The sequence below is a fragment of the Chionomys nivalis genome, chromosome 3 (assembly GCF_950005125.1).
Source record: "Chionomys nivalis chromosome 3, mChiNiv1.1, whole genome shotgun sequence".
Lineage (NCBI taxonomy): Eukaryota > Metazoa > Chordata > Mammalia > Rodentia > Cricetidae > Chionomys > Chionomys nivalis.
The window spans coordinates 7,199,299-7,215,159 of record NC_080088.1 but is presented as its reverse complement, the minus strand read 5'-3'; the positions used below and the strand labels follow the sequence as shown (position 1 = coordinate 7,215,159).

General features: G+C 48.8%; 1 protein-coding gene and 1 non-coding gene across 5 annotated transcripts in view; one reads left to right on the top strand and one right to left on the bottom strand.

The window, feature by feature from the left end:
* Positions 1 to 15,861, top strand: part of LOC130871178 (interleukin-10 receptor subunit beta-like) — an 86,296-nt gene that overhangs the window by 36,728 nt on the left and 33,707 nt on the right. For all 4 annotated transcript variants that reach the window (XM_057764485.1, XM_057764484.1, XM_057764483.1 and 1 more), the window contains 5 exons: positions 151 to 274; positions 3,590 to 3,747; positions 7,087 to 7,253; positions 11,429 to 11,576; positions 15,452 to 15,609. In XM_057764485.1, coding sequence (XP_057620468.1) covers positions 151 to 274; positions 3,590 to 3,747; positions 7,087 to 7,253; positions 11,429 to 11,576; positions 15,452 to 15,609 — 755 coding nt within the window. The remainder of the gene's footprint in view (positions 1 to 150; positions 275 to 3,589; positions 3,748 to 7,086; positions 7,254 to 11,428; positions 11,577 to 15,451; positions 15,610 to 15,861) is intronic.
* On the bottom strand, positions 11,056 to 11,190 carry LOC130872298 (small nucleolar RNA SNORA70). Its single transcript, XR_009056908.1, has one exon. It is a non-coding gene; the product is annotated as a small nucleolar RNA SNORA70 (small nucleolar RNA).

Sequence of the window (15,861 nt, the reverse complement as noted above, 5' to 3'; positions counted from 1 at the left end):
AGCTTAGCTAATACCCCTTCCCCCTCCCCCACACCACATTTGAAGGTGAGGCTCAGGGAGACTAATACTGGCTATAGTCATTTTGCTGATCTCCTTTTTGAGGAAAACATTGCAGTCTTTCCCCACCGCCCCTTTATTTTTTTTTTTCAGCTCTAGGAATGATTCCACCTCCTAAGAATGTTAAGATGAATTCAGTTAACTTCAAGAACATTCTACAATGGGAGTCGCCCGCTTTCCCCAAGGAGAATCTGACGTTCACAGCTCAGTATGAAAGGTAGGCATGGAGGACTGTGACCCTAGGCTGGAAGTCGGAGGGAGAGAGTCTAACCGCTTCCATCTGTGTGGCTGTGACAGCCCAGGGGAGGCGTTCTGTTGGCCCTTTTCTTTCTCTGAAGGAAAATACTGTAGTCCACACTCTCTACCCCTCCCTCCGACTCCAGGTCTTGCTCTGCTGGCTGTGTCATCCAGGGTAGGGGAGAAGTCACTATGTAGCCCAGGCTGTCCTCAGACTGATGCATCTGAAGAGGACAGCGATGCTGCTGTCATTCCCAGTTACACAGCCAACAGTGGAAAGTCAACAGGTGCAGTGGATGCTGCCTGAAAATCCCAGGCGGACAGAGCAGTCAGGAAGGCGCTTGCTTCGCGCCACCTATCCTTCACTGCAGGCCTCCTAGAACATTCTAGCATGGGCCTCCACCACTGCAGGCTCCTCTTCTTGTCTGTCTGTCAGCAGGTCCCTGCACCTGGTGAAGAGTACGGGCCAGCCTTCCCCAACAGCCCGCCCTTGGTCACTGCCATAGGCTGGATGACAAGTAACACACCAATAGCACTGGACACCCAAGGGTCAGCCAGCACAGTGACTCAGAACCGTGGGAGACAGACAGGCCCTTCAGTGAGACAGGAGAGCATTCTGCCCAGAGCTCCGTGGCCCCGCCCTCTTTTCCATGCAGCTGTCATTTTACACACACACATGAAAGGGTGGCAAAGTTCAAGAAGGAACAGAAAGGAGAATAAAGTGACCCATGCCTACACGCTGGGTTTTTAATGTTTTTCTTAGTTTGAAATGATTTCATACAAACTGAACATTTCAACTTTGGTTGGTTGGTTGATTGGTTTTGTTTTCCAAGACAGAGTATCTCTGTGTAACAGTCCTGGCTGTCCTGGAACTCACTCTGTAGACCAGGCTGACCTCAAACTCACAGAGATCCACCTGCCTCTGCCTTCATAGTGCTGGAGTTAAAGGTGTGCGCCACCACCACCCAGCGCATTTCAACATTCTAAATACAGTAATAAAAACGAGAGCACCTACATTGGGATTTATCAGTTTTTAGTATTTGCTATATTTTTCCTCCCTGAACTCTCTGCCCTACTCTATTCCTTTCTTCTCTTGTTGCTATGACATCTGACAAAGCGACATGAGGTGGGAAAGGTTGTGGGGGGCTTGGTTTGGGGGTACAGCCCATCACCGTGGGGACCGTGCCTGTCCCACACAGACTATCCAGTCAGGAAGCCGAGAGAAAGCTGCTCCCTCAGAACTGAATCTGAGGCCTCAGTTCCTGAGAAAGCACTGCTCACATTCAGGCATCCAGGATGTGTCCAACCTTCCTGCAAAATTGAAAATTGACCACCGTGCACACCTGTGTTTCCGTGTGTGCCTCATAAGAACAGGCTGTTCTTTCCCACCGCAGGATGGTTATCTATGGTCCAGAGTCCAGGGCTAGACAGAAGGCCTGCGGCGTCTCTAGTGAGGTGGCTTTTCTCACTGCATCTCCCTGCTTTCTCCTCTTGGTCTGGAAAGACATGGCAATTTCACTGTGGAAACATAGCTTCCTCTTCTATCAGCTGGAGTTGTTGCTGGAATGAAATACCTGAGCTGGGCCACAGGTCTCTAGCTGTCGTTGGCCTTGATGGCAGAGACACAAAGCGGTGCAGTGGGGATGTCACGGGCGAGTGACAGAAAGCATTCAAGCATGTGCTGGTACTGCTTTCTCTTTAATAAAGCCACCAGCACTTAGTCATATTACACATTTGCCCAGCAAAAGTGCTCATTGGTGGCAAAAAGGACAGAGGAGTTACTACAGAATGACCTTAGAAATACATGTGTCGGCCACCTGATGTATTAGGTGAACAAAATGGCCAAGAAAGAGAGAACCCCTCAATGAAGTGACCCCTGGACTTAGCCATCATAGACTGTAAGGTTGGTATCCATGAGCAGCTGGTCGGCTGGCAAGATGTTTGTGACGTGGGTAAGGCAGATTGTAGAATACTATGATCTCAGCAGTCCCTACCTACTTTTCCAAAGCTCTGGGTATCAGTCATGATGCAGTGAGCCGTGATGTATTCCCTAGAACCCTGACATCAACAGAGCATGTGTTAAGGCCTCTTGCTGATCTTGCAGAGGATCGGAGTTCGGCTCCCAGCACCTGAGAGAGACAGCTCGCAGGTGCCTGTACCTCCAGCTGTGTCCATTTCTGGCCTCCAGGAGTTTATGCACACACACATACACTTAAATAAAAAGAAAATAAACCCTTTTGAAAGGCGTGAAAGTGAGCCGAACACACACACATGCGTTCTCTGCTCCCCTAACCATTTGCTTTGAACCCCAGATGCCTTGATTTCCCTGCAGTGAGGGACTGAAATCCGCCCCCTTGAGCTAGGATAAACTTTCTGCCTTAAACTGATTTTGTCAGAATGTTCTATCATAGCTACAGGAAAACTAACCAAAACAGACAAGGAGGATGGCTGGCCCAATGGGCTCTCACACCTAGACATGCAGGTGTGGTGGAAACCAGTCAGACAGCTCTGTGCTTACCAGGAGGGAGCTGGGAGGGAGCTTGTGTTTTCTTGGGTGGGGGGCAGCTAATTACACCCCCGGGGCTGAATTCCACTTGCCACCCTCTCGCTGTGGTTGTTGCTATTGCTGTCATCCTGAGGATGGATGAGTTGTTTTGTAATCTTTCCAGAAACATTGCATTGTGACTCATTCTTGGGACATTATTCGAAATTATCTAATTATTTACTAATCTGTGTGTCAGCCTCTCACAAATCGTAGGCCAGTGCTTTCCGAAATGCACACTCCAGGAAGGAAGCGTTCTCAGTCCCGTGTGCTGAATGCTCAGCCTGGTGGTTGGAGCCATAAATGCTTGTTGGGCTATTGAAACCTCTGTTCCCAAGATGTCTATTTTTGTTTAACTCAATTTCTCCACAGATTTTTTTGGCTATAGGATAGACTGTATTGATATGCCTTGTGATTCCTCGGGGATCTTTAAGATCTCAGGAAACATGCAGTTTGAGAAATATTAATTTCCTTGTGCATACCATTTATCCAAATTAGTGATTAAGAATTTTCCAGGCATAGTGGTACACACCTGAAACCCCAGCATTTGGGGTGTTGAGGCAGGAAGATCTTAAGTTAGAGGCCAGTCAGGGAGACTCTCTAAAAGCATGAAACAAAAACAAGCAAACAAACAGAGACGCGCATCTTTCCTTCGCCGTCACCATCCTACAGCCGTCTTTGGTGTCGCGGGGAATAGCGTGAGCATCAGCCCAGAGACCAAACTTTCCTTCTCTTGTCTTTCTGATTGTGTAGTTACCGGTATTTCCAAGATCAGTGCAAGAACACTGCCTCGACCCAGTGCGACTTCTCACTTCTGTCTAAGTATGGTGACCACACGGTGAGAGTCAGGGCAGAGTCTGCAGACGAGCTCTCCGAGTGGGTACGAGTCACCTTCTGCCCTATGGATGACAGTAAGCCATTTGTTCTTTGTTTCGTTAGATGCAGTCATTTTACCATGCTTTTGTCCACACTGGTCGTCCATCAGTAAGGACTGTTAGCATTGCCTCAGAGGGATGGCTTAAGCGATACCAGGGAGCTCAGGATATAGCAAAGAAGCTGCGCCCTCAAAGAATCCATGGGTGAAGCAGGAAAAGAATAGACTTGACTGCCTCCCGGGTGTGAATGAGTTAGGGCCAGCACTCCAAAGAGAGGAAATGGAGAGCTGAGACAGTTTGCTGGAAGAAAGTCTCTGTGGAATTAGGCGTTAAACCAAAAAATATGGGCCTGGAGAGGTGACTCAGTGGTTAAGAGCACTGGCTGCTCTTCCAGAGAGCTCAGGTTCAAGTCCCAGCACCCACATGTCAGCTCAGAACAGTGTGACATTCCAGCCTCATGGAACCCAACAGCAGTTCTGGCCTCTGGGCGCCTAGTATATAGAACATACCTGCAAGCAAGACACCATACACACAAAATTAAAATCAAATAAAAATTAATTTTTAAAATGTGCCAGAAGACAAGCCGTTAGAGGTAGATGCAGGGAGAGAAGGCTCAGTGCAGGGTGCAGTTGCCTGGCGAAGGTGGAAGAACTGGTTGAGGCTCACTGCTCAGCCGCCGAAAGAACACGCCCTGGTCAGAAGTGAGGGCTGTGGGGACCAACATGTCCAGAGTATCGGGTTTGAAAACCAGTTAAATCACCATACAGCAACTGGGAGAGCAGAGAGGTCAGAGGTCACGGGACATCAGGAAGAAAGCACACACAAGGCCCTGGCAGGCGCATCAGAGGGAAGAACCGTGTCCCTGGGATTGCCCATAAACACGTTATTACAAGGGGGCTCTGCCACTTCCACAGTGAGAGCCACCCTCAGACAGAGCGAGACTGAAGCCCATTCTCTTCCCGCTTCTATCCTAGGACAAGAACAAAACTCTTATCTCTGCTGCTGGAAAGGCTCAGAGTTAATTTTCTTTTCAAAAGAACAAAGGAAACAAATGTTAAAAGAAAAAAAATACAGCTCATTGTCCGCCAGGCTCCAAAACTAAACTCTCTTCAGTGCTGTTATGTTCCCGCAAACCCATCATAAACTGAAGATATCAGAAGTCAAACATGCGTTTGACAGGCCTAGTCCACCGCACCCTAGCTCACCAACACAGCATGCAGTGGAAGACTGCTTTTTCTCTCCTGACCCCAGGACTGAAGGGGGGGGGGTGGCTCACAGCCATCTGCCTGCATTGAAAAGGAAATCGAACCACGGGTCCTTAGCTTGAGGGCTACTGCAATTCAGAGGCAGAAAGAAGTACAGCCCCTGTTTAATGTTGGTCTCGTTCATACCATAAGCCAAACCATTGTACGTTGGGGACCATTTGATATACAGGCTTCTGCTCCTGTATGTCTAGCTGGGCCTGGCTGTTTCTAAATCCATCCCATGGAGGCCAGTTCCCTGTAGACACAGATCCAGGAGCATGACCTACAGTCACACATGTAAAGGTGAGAGAGCAAAGATGCTGACTCAGGCCCCTATGGCCTATTAGCAGCAGCCCCCCAAAAGTAGCAGCAATCAAAGAGGAGGACACGGGACATAACTCAGCGTGCTTTCCCAGAGTCTTTTGTTATTCCTTCTGTCGTTATTTCTGAGCACCTACTGTGTGCTCGGCATGGTCTTAGTTTTGAAGCTATGGCAACAAACAGGAACAATTGTTGCCCTCATGGAGAATAATAGGCTCATGGGAAGACTGACAGTGACCCAGAACATGGCTAGTTTAGGACTCAGTGTGCCTTTGACGCTCACAGTGGAAAGGAAGGAAGGGATGCCTCTCTTCCCATAGCGCCACAATATACCTGCGCCCCAGGAGAGGAGCGTGAATGGCGATCCAGGTGGAGTGACGAGCCTCGCCACACGCACAGCTGGTGACAGAAAAGCTGCCAAATGTACATACTTATAGAGGTAAATATGAGTAATCTCTACAATAGTAGAAATCTCATTTGTAGTTTTAAGGCCAGAAAACAGAAGAAAATTCAAGTCAGGAGAAGGAAGAAAACAACGGTACAAAGGAACTTTGGGTGACTGTCCAGGCAGCAAGATGTCTCTGTCATTTCTAGAGTTTTCTTATTTCTTGTTTACTTAGGTAATATTATATCCCTCTGGAGTCTTTGATGGAGTTGAAGAATAAATAGATAGTTATAGTTTTCCTTGGTTATGATAAAAGATAAAATAGATATAAATATTGTAACTGTAATTCTTGCTTGATAACTGTTTTTGCTCCATGTAATCTTACTATGTTAAAGTGAAAGCCTTTCTTTTTTGTTTAAACAGAAGAAGGGGAAATGATGGAGGTGGGTCTTGTATTAATCTGTTGCTTTCATTGGTTAATTAATAAAGAAACTGCCTAGGCCCATTTGATAGGCCAACCCTTAGGTGGGTGGAGTAAACAGAACAGAATGCTGGGAGAAAGAAGCTGAGTCAGGGAGTCACCATGATTCTCCCACTCCAGACAGACGCAGGTTAAGATCTTTCCTGGTAAGCCAGCTCATGGTACTACACAGAATATTAGAAATGGGTTAGATCAATATGTAAGAGCTAGCCAATAAGAGGCTGGAACTAATGGGCTAGGCAGTGTTCAAAAAAATACAGTTTCCATGTAATTATTTCGGGGCATAAGCTAGCCATGCGGGCAGCTGGGTGCCGGGGACGCAGCCCTGCCGCTCCTATTACAACAAATTAAAAATTTAAAATTAGACTTTTTGTCAAGCATGGTGGTCCTGTCTGTAGCAACAGAACTGAGAAGGCTTAGGTACACGTTTGAGCTAACACGAGATATGTACAAGGGCATCCCCCACCCCTCAAAAAAAGCCATTTTTACAAACAATGCAAAACAATATAGTTGAAACAATCCTAAATATAGCTAGGTATCACTGTAAGAATGGTGGTCCTGCCTGTAGCAGCAGAACTGAGAAGGCTTGGGCACACATTTGAGCTAACGTGAGCTATGTACAGGGGCAGCCCCTACTCCGCAAAAAAAAAAGAAAGCCATTTTTACGAACAATGCAACAATATAGTTGAAATAATCCTAAATATATCACTGTGAACATGAATGGATTAAATTTGATTAATAAGGACAAAGGTTATTGAATCTTTTTAAATAGGAAAAAAAAATCCGTCCATCTCCCTTAGCGACCTCACTCGGTGCTGTAACAGTGGCCTGCAGAGACCAGGGTCCTCCAGTAGCTGTTGCACACATGTAAAACTGCTGTTCAAGTGAAGTGTTTAAAATGTGATTTGGTTTTGATTGTCATTTTATTGTGTTCTTATACTTAGCCATCATTGGACCTCCTGAGATGCATATAGAATCTCTCGCTGATTCTCTGCACATGCGTTTCTCAGCCCCCAAAATTGAAAATGAACCTGAGAAGTGGACCATGAAGAACTTGTATAACTCGTGGGCTTATCGGGTGCAATACTGGAAAAACGGGACTAGCGAGAAGGTGAGCTTGGCTGTCGTGCGCATTTCAGATGTAGGTACCCATGCTCTGTTCGGTTCGGTAGGCCATGATGACAGGAAAAGCCACACAGGGGCTGGGGTGGTGTATCCATGGGGGAAGGGATTACTGTGCAAATGTGACAACCAGAATCTGGATTCCCTAACATCCAATTGAAAAGCCAGGCATGACGGTGCCCAGCTGTAACCACAGTGCGAGATGGGGACAGGAGAATGCTGGGTACTCACTGGCCTGCTGGCTTAGTCCGTGGATGAGCCCCAGAGTCAGGGAGAGATCCTGTCTCAAAAACAAGGGGAGCAGAGACAGAGGAGGACACCTGATGCCAATCTGGCTCCCATACACACTCGCCTGTGCATGCACGCAGACACGTGACCAAGCTGAGTCTGGCAGAATGGCAGCACCTGGTGCCCGGGGAGTCTAAAGCCTGGTCCTTTACAAGCCAAAAGCTCCTGGACTCCCGTCCATCAAGGGACACACATGGGGCAGACTCTCAGGGTGAGCCACACAGCAGACTTCCTCTCCTTGAAAGGAAGTTTCAGGAGACACAGGGCATCGTCAGCATTTGACCAGGGGAAGCTGGAGTCAGCTGCCACCCCGTCGTCCTCCACAAACCACAGTCGCTTTATGGTAAGAACACCTCCCGACTGCTGACATGTTTAAGCACAGTGTCATTTTTAACCCTTCCTACCAGGATTTTCCCTGCTGCTCTCTTTAGGAAGCTTTCTTTCCAAAGAAATGTGTTTCTTTATGCTATGGGGCACGCTGTAGTCCCGGAGATCCCGTATCAGGCCTTCATGGCTGGGTCACTTCACAGCTTGGGGGACAGTTCTTTTCAAATGAAGGCTGAAACTCCCAAGTCTGGTTGGAATATTGCTTCTGTCACCCTGTTGCTGGTCCCATGACCCCAGCTTCCTCAGCTCTAACAACGGGCACAACAACCAACTTCACTCCCAAAACAGGAAGAAAAGCCCAGTTCGTAGAACGGTTATGGGATTTGCTGACAAAGGCCAAATGTTTCCCATTATCTGCAAAAGTAGGAGTCTCTCTTCTCTTTTTGTAGACATGTTTATTCATTATTAGTCAGACAGCGCTTCTGCGATAATACCATTTGTGGTCCTGGACTGACATGTGCTGTACAAATGAATTCCAATAGATATTCATCCGCTTCTTCCCAAGAGCCTGAGAGTCTTAGGGTGATATGATTAAATCACACACACACACACACACACACACACACGAGCCAAACACAAATCTCAAGTTAATTTTTTCACCTCCCAAAAAAATCTTCCCCAGACTGGAGCTGTGCTGTAGTCTGCTCCCACGCTATAAGAAAGTGGGCAGTTTATAAATGAAGATTCTAGATCAGAGGAGTCCAAGGTCAGGACACAGTGGCAGGCCCGAGTCTCCTGAAAACCAGCTTGCTCTGTTTCCCAGGTAACGCGTGAGGATACATCCTTTGATGACCAAGGTGGAGGTCAAAGCAGTGGCCAGCTCCCTGGCCCCTTTTGTAAGATCATTAATGGCATTCATGAGGGCTCCTGCTGGTCACCTCCTGAAGACCACAACTTAAAAACTTTTTTAAAAGATTTAATTTAAATTTTCTTCGTGTGTGTGTGTGTTTGTGTGTGCTGAGAGGTCAGAAGACAGTTCATAGGAATTGGCTCTCTCCTTACACCATGTAGGTCCCAGGTTGAACCCAGGTCGTCAGGCTTGGTGGCAGACACCTTTACACATTAAACTATCTCGACAGCCTGGCCTTCCCTTTTAATATGGTGTTTAAGTGGCATCATAAAACACATACATTAAACCACAGGACGTCTGCCTTTGCAAGAGGTGGTTTTGCTCACAGCCAAGACTCCAGGAAGTGCATGCCTCCAAAATACCTAGTTTCATAATCACTCGTGGGTGTAATATCTCTGCTAAGCCCAGCAACCCAGAGATTAGACCATTCACTACTCTCCAGGGATCACCAGTGTCTTCTAATGAAGGACCCAGTTCCGTAGTCGCCGTGACCAAGTGCCTCCCTCACCAAGTGTGATGTGCCAAACCCTTCATATTTGCTTATCTAGAACACGCCCACAGTGCTGGCGCGTGGTTACATGTCCATCTTCTAGCTTCACTTTGCTGTGCCAATGCTAGAAAGTTCACCTGCTCCCTCCTTCCTGCCTCACACCACCGTGTAGCATCCTAAAGTGCCACCCTCCCTCCGATGCTGATGCTGCCAGGGCAGTTCCCTAAACTAACAGCGGGCAGGCGGGCGTGAAGGGCTTTTGGAAAGAAGTTCCATTGTCTTGATGGGGGAAAAGGGGATGAAAACAGAATAACCCCGAAATAAAAGGCAAGAGAAAGCCCCGAAGGAGATTTCAGAGGGACCATTCACTTCCCAGTGCCTGCGCTTCAGAAATCACATGACAGGGTTTAGAGGCACTGAATTATTAGAAGGAAAATCTAGCATTTGTTATGTTTTCTTTTAAGTCTTTCATTGGTGGTGGTGGTGGTGCTTTGTTTATTTGGGGGCGGTGTCTGTCTCTTCTTGGATTCCACAGCTGTAATCTGGTTCCTGCCATCGATACTGACAAGCTGGCAACAGCCCCACCCCCACAGGGAAAGGAACCAATCATGAAGAACAGAGAAGAGTCTGTATTCCCTTAATGTGCTCTTTTATGTCCCTCTTTTTTGCTGAGGAACTCTTGGTTTCTCAAACTCAGAACCTTATCATTAATAATGATGTTCTTGTATTTGAATTCAAATGGTGTTAGTCCGGGACTCCAGCCACCAGAAACAGATGCAGGAGTATCCTGAAGAGAGCAAAGACCTGGGTGTCGGAGCCCACCCAGGTCCGTACATGGGGAGTCCACACCAAGGATCACAAATCTGCTGTGAACCTGGGGGCAGGGTGGGAGCACCCCGAGTCTCACCGTACGTGACTCCTGTTAGCTAGCTAAGTTAGTAGCTTCAACCACAGATATTTATTGTCTAACATTTCTGGAGCCTCAGAGTTGAAGATCAGCATGTCTTCAGGGCCTCTCCCCTGAAGATGTGGGATTCGCCCCCTTCCTCTCCCCCAGCTCTTGCAGGCTTGCTGGCAATTGTTTGGCTCTCTTTGGCTTCAGGGAGCATCTTCAGGTCTTGGTTGTTTCTGTACATGGCTTTCTCCCTGGATGCCTGCCTATATGACCTGCCATAATTTTTATTTATCATTTTTAAAGGTTTGTTTTAGAGTGTGTATGTATATGTGTGTGTATGTGTGTGTGTATGTGGTGTGTGTTGGAATTAAAGGCATGCACCATCATGCCCAGCAATAAGTTTACATTTTAAAGGAGCTACATCCAAATAAGGGCACATTTACAGGTACAAATACATGAAATTTTATGTATGCAGTTCAACTCATATATATATATATATATATATATATATATATATATATATTAACTGAACGTATTAGTTAGTGAACAGCACCATGGAAACCCTCATGAGGGCATGGCTCACCAATTGTCCAGTGGACCACGGTTGGGGAATAGTTAACCCATAGCTATCAGGATGAGCTGCTTCTCTGCAATTTATCTGCCTTCAACTCGGGCAAGCCACACTTGAGATGTGGAACTCGAACTTGGTCCTGCAGAGTCTCAGCCACGTGTGTCTGCTGCTGCTGCATGTGTGACGGCCTGGCCAGTGCGGATCCCGGCCAGTGCTCACTGGGGCATCCCCAAGGCTCCTCACAGACCTGTCTGGAGCCTGGAGTAGGGATACCATGACAAGATAGCAGAGTGTGAAGATCTACAGGAAATTCTGTCTCCAGGGGCCCTTAGAGCAATGCATACAAGCAGCAGGCTGCGCATGCTCCCTACGAGACTGTTACTTGCAGGCCCTGCACACTGGGCCCCCATGAGGAAAGGAACCTGGTTGCCTTAACTGGCTACTGTATTTTTTTAAAGGAAGTGTGATGGTTTAGATGCCACATATGTTACAGGACTGAAGCAATGAAATAAAGGTTTTCCGGCCTCATGGTTGGTCTGGTCACATTCTTTAGGATGTCACATGTATCGGGAGCTGGAAGGAGTTCCAGCCGGTGGCTCCTTCTGAAGCACAGTTTATAGCACTGGGAGAGGGAGATAAGAAAGAGATGGTGTCCCTTCACACTGTGTGTGTCTCCCTTATAGTTCCAAGTCATTTCTCGGTACGACTCCGAGGTCCTCAGAGGCCTGGAGCCATGGACAACTTATTGCATTCAAGTTCAAGGATTTCTTCTTGATCAAAACAGAACTGGAGAATGGAGCAAACCTATCTGTGAGCGGACAACCAACGATGGTGAGTGCGGACATGTGCACCTGTAACTGCCTCCCCAGAGGCACATGGACCCCACCCATGAGTCCACACCATGACAGTCAGCTCACATATCACCGCAGGTCAGAGATCAGCCTCCCCATCATCTGCATGGTCCCCAGACCCCGATGACTCTGCTTCATGCTATAAATGAGATGCCCCATTCTGAGGAAACTGGCTGTCCCTCGCCAGCCTGCTGGTCTGAGGTCTGCCTCAATGAATGCCCTTTTCTGCACTCCATTGCCCTGTCCGCTCTCTGAAGTAGGTTAACTGGTCCTCATACAGTCACCCAGCAGACTGAGCCCTGCTCATTCAGACACCCAGCAGACTGAGCCCTGCTCATACAGTCACCCAGCAGACTGAGCCCTGCTCATACAGTCACCCAGCAGACTGAGCCCTGCTCATACAGTCACCCAGCAGACTGAGCCCTGCTCATACAGTCACCCAGCAGACTGAGCCCTGCTCATACAGTCACCCAGCAGACTGAGCCCTGCTCATACAGTCACCCAGCAGACTGAGCCCTGCTCATTCAGACACCCAGCAGACTGAGCTCTGCTCATACAGTCACCCAGCAGACTGAGCCCTGCTCATACAGTCACCCAGCAGACTGAGCCCTGCTCATACAGTCACCCAGCAGACTGAGCCCTGCTCATACAGTCACCCAGCAGACTGAGCCCTGCTCATACAGTCACCCAGCAGACTGAGCCCTGCTCATACAGTCACCCAGCAGACTGAGCCCTGCTCATTCAGACACACAGCAGACTGAGCCCTGCTCATACAGTCACCCAGCAGACTGAGCCCTGCTCATTCAGACACCCAGCAGACTGAGCCCTGCTCATTCAGACACACAGCAGACTGAGCCCTGCTCATTCAGACACACAGCAGACTGAGCCCTTCTCATACAGTCACCCAGCAGACTGAGCCCTGCTCATACAGTCACCCAGCAGACTGAGCCCTGCTCATTCAGACACACAGCAGACTGAGCCCTGCTCATACAGTCACCCAGCAGACTGAGCCCTGCTCATACAGTCACCCAGCAGACTGAGCCCTGCTCATACAGTCACCCAGCAGACTGAGCCCTGCTCATACAGTCACCCAGCAGACTGAGCCCTGCCACGGCTTGTCTTTCCTTCCCTGCATTTCTGACTTTGGGGACCTGGAGCACATATCAGCATCTCAGCTAGGACCATGTCTTGAGGCCCCTTGTAAAATATGGAGCCAAGGCACAGTGGCATCCAGCAGGGCGCTCTCCACACTGTGTATTAACAGAACAATGGTCAGGGGTGATTCTGTGATAAAGGTCTTATCTAGCATGTGTGGCCTGGATTCTACCCCAGCACAAACTTCCCCCAACACACACATGTGTGCTGGGCAAGGGAGGAGGAGAGAGGAGGGGAGTGGGGAGGAGAGGGTTGATCCAAGAGGAGAGAGAGAAGACGTGCTGCTTAGCCTGGGCGCTGCCTCTGCACAGATACACTGTGCCTGTCGTCAGATGAGAATATATTGCCCAACGTCTGTAGTGGCCAAAGAACTGTCAGGATGCAGTAATCTGGGAGCACGAGAGGCAGACACCTGTAGGCCACTGGTGCCATGAAATCTGATGTAAGAGACACACTTTGATCTAAAAATACTACTTCAAGCCTGGTGCGGCGGCTCAAGCCTGTGATTCCCATAGTTGAGACCTAAGAGTCACCATGAGGCCTTGTTGGACTGTGCAGTGAGCTGCAGGCCGACTGAGGCCACAAGAATAAGTTTGTCTCCTGACACGATCCAAACTTTTTTTTAAAGGAGAAATGGCCAAAGTCACTCTCAGCTAGTGAAGGACAAAGAGAACTGAGCAAAGGCCCTGTGTAAACACAGCCCTGTTGCGTTCTCTTTACCTCATTGCCTACAGACTAATTCCAAAGGTAAACTGAGGCACCCGATCCTTAAAGTAAGACCAAGAAACGGTCTGCTGATAATACAGTCAAACATGTCTGCAGGCAGGGGAAGAACCAGGCCGAGCGTGTGGAGAGGTAGGTTACCCTGCAGTTCACACCCTTTCGAAGGCACCCTCCCATCCTCAACCTATGCACTCTTCCTGAGAAATAACACATGTCACTGTCAGCCAGGTGTGGCCTTATCTAAAATACCAGGAAACTAGCTGTTATCACCCACCTCAACCTGAGAGAGCCTGGAACACTGGCGCGCCTTGCCACACTGGGGTGGAAGCTTGCATGGATGATAAGGAAAGCCTGAAACTTTCTCAGGAAAGTTTCTGAGATAGGATGACCTCATATTGCCAGATTCCTCCCAGGGGCCCCTCCAGCCAGCTCTCTGGACCCTCCATTTATTGGGAAAAATACATGGCCAACGAGGCAAAGGGCTGTTCAGCGTGAAACAATACCCTGGGACAGGGATGTAGTTCTTCCAATCTGGCAAGGTGTAAAGTGGGATGGTCAGGAGTTTGGTGCGTGTGGACGCTAGACCAGAGAGTGAAGGAGGGAGACTGAAGATGTGACGGTTTTTTCCCAGTCTCTCACCCATAGAAATACTCCATCCGCCCATCTGTCTGTCTCCATCCATCCGTCCTTCTGTCTGTCCATCCATATATCCATCCATGTATTTATCCATGGACATTTAAAGAGCCAGGCACCATGACAAATTTGATCAAATACCAGCAGATGCCTACAGTCAATGGGATACTGGAACCACCATCCTGGTCAGGATTCTCTGGTCTCTGTGTCTAGGTGACAGTTGGTGTTCTCTCAGCCGCACTGTGTACCAGATGCGCATGTCCTTGTTCATGAAGGTGATGCTGTCTGGCAAGGGCTGGGTAGAGGAAGGTCAACTGGAAAAGGGACTGGGGTGAGGGCCGGAAGTTGGGACCATAGCTGACCAGGGTGACCTCCTGGACGCTGCCCCATAAACCGAGCAGGATTGACTGAAGCAGATACACTGATTCAGTGACTGCCAAGCTCCACCTGTGCGGAGAGATGTCCAAAAGGGAGAAAATGGAGAGGGAGGTGCCAAGTGGGGGAGTAAAAACATACCAGCCGAGTTCAGTGCCATCACCACTCACCATCTGGGTCTGCCCACTGGCATTTATCAAAACCTACCGATCTCCTGTAGAGACACGCTTCCTGTTGGCATCACAGAAGTGGTTATCAGTCACTGAGGAAGATGCTGCTGGGTCACAGCACCCTAAGTATGATCCAGATAGGCAAGGGAGGTCTCAGGTGGGAAGGCCTAGCTAGAAAAGCTCACTGCAAGTAATCAGAGGCATGTGGCCACTGCTGACAGCAGCCCACGCACGCTGTGCTGGCTCTGGTCAGGAGCTCCAGGAAGAACGGACGGTCCCAGGGACAAGGTGATGGTCACTTGGGTTTGTGTGTGCTCCTCTGTGGGGAGCTGTTTTCTGCTCTCACTACCAAGCACGGGGCCTGCGGTGTCAGTGCAGAATATCCAGCATAGTCACAAATAGGGAAGTAGACCAGAATCCTTCCTTCTTGTTCTTCTGTGTACCATGCTATAAAGAGGGTTGGGGAAAGAGGTGAAACTCATTGTAAACACCAAGACCCTGCAGCCAGCTGCCATGTTTCTGGGTCATTGTGACCAGATGGACCTGGTTTTGTTTTGTTTTTCTGTTTTTTCAAGATGAGATTTCTCTGTCCTGGAACTTGCTCTGTAGACCAGGCTGGTCTCAGATTCACAGAGATCCACCTGCCTCTGCCTCCCGAGTGCTGGGATTAAAGGCGTGCACCACCACCGCCCAGCCAGATGGGCTTGTTTTGACCACAGTGCTTGGAATGGGTACATGATCCCTGTGACTCACCCTGTGTGTGTGCCAAGAGTCTAACCTACTCCACTGTCCCCAACAGAAACGACCCCTTCCTGGATGGTGGCCATCATCTTGGTCACCTCCGTTTTCGTGGCCTTCCTCTTCCTCCTCGGCTGCTTCGTCTTGCTGTGGTTCATATATAAGAAGGCCAAGCACACCTTCCATTCTGGGACGTCAATTCCACAGCACCTGAAGGAGGTAGGCGGGATGCAGTGAGGGACCTCTTCTCTCAGGTCGAGGCTGCCCAGCGCCGGGCAACATGTTCTACAAGAGCATGCTACATGCCCATGTGCTGGCCCATTCCCATGTGCCAAGGCAACAAAGGTTTGTTCCAGAATTCCTCCTGGATCTGGGTTGTTCCTTTTTCACTGCCCAGTTCAAAGGTGGTGGTTCTGGCAAGAGAGAGCAGAATTCACTGTGAGATAGGATAGAACAGAATGTTCCAGGCTG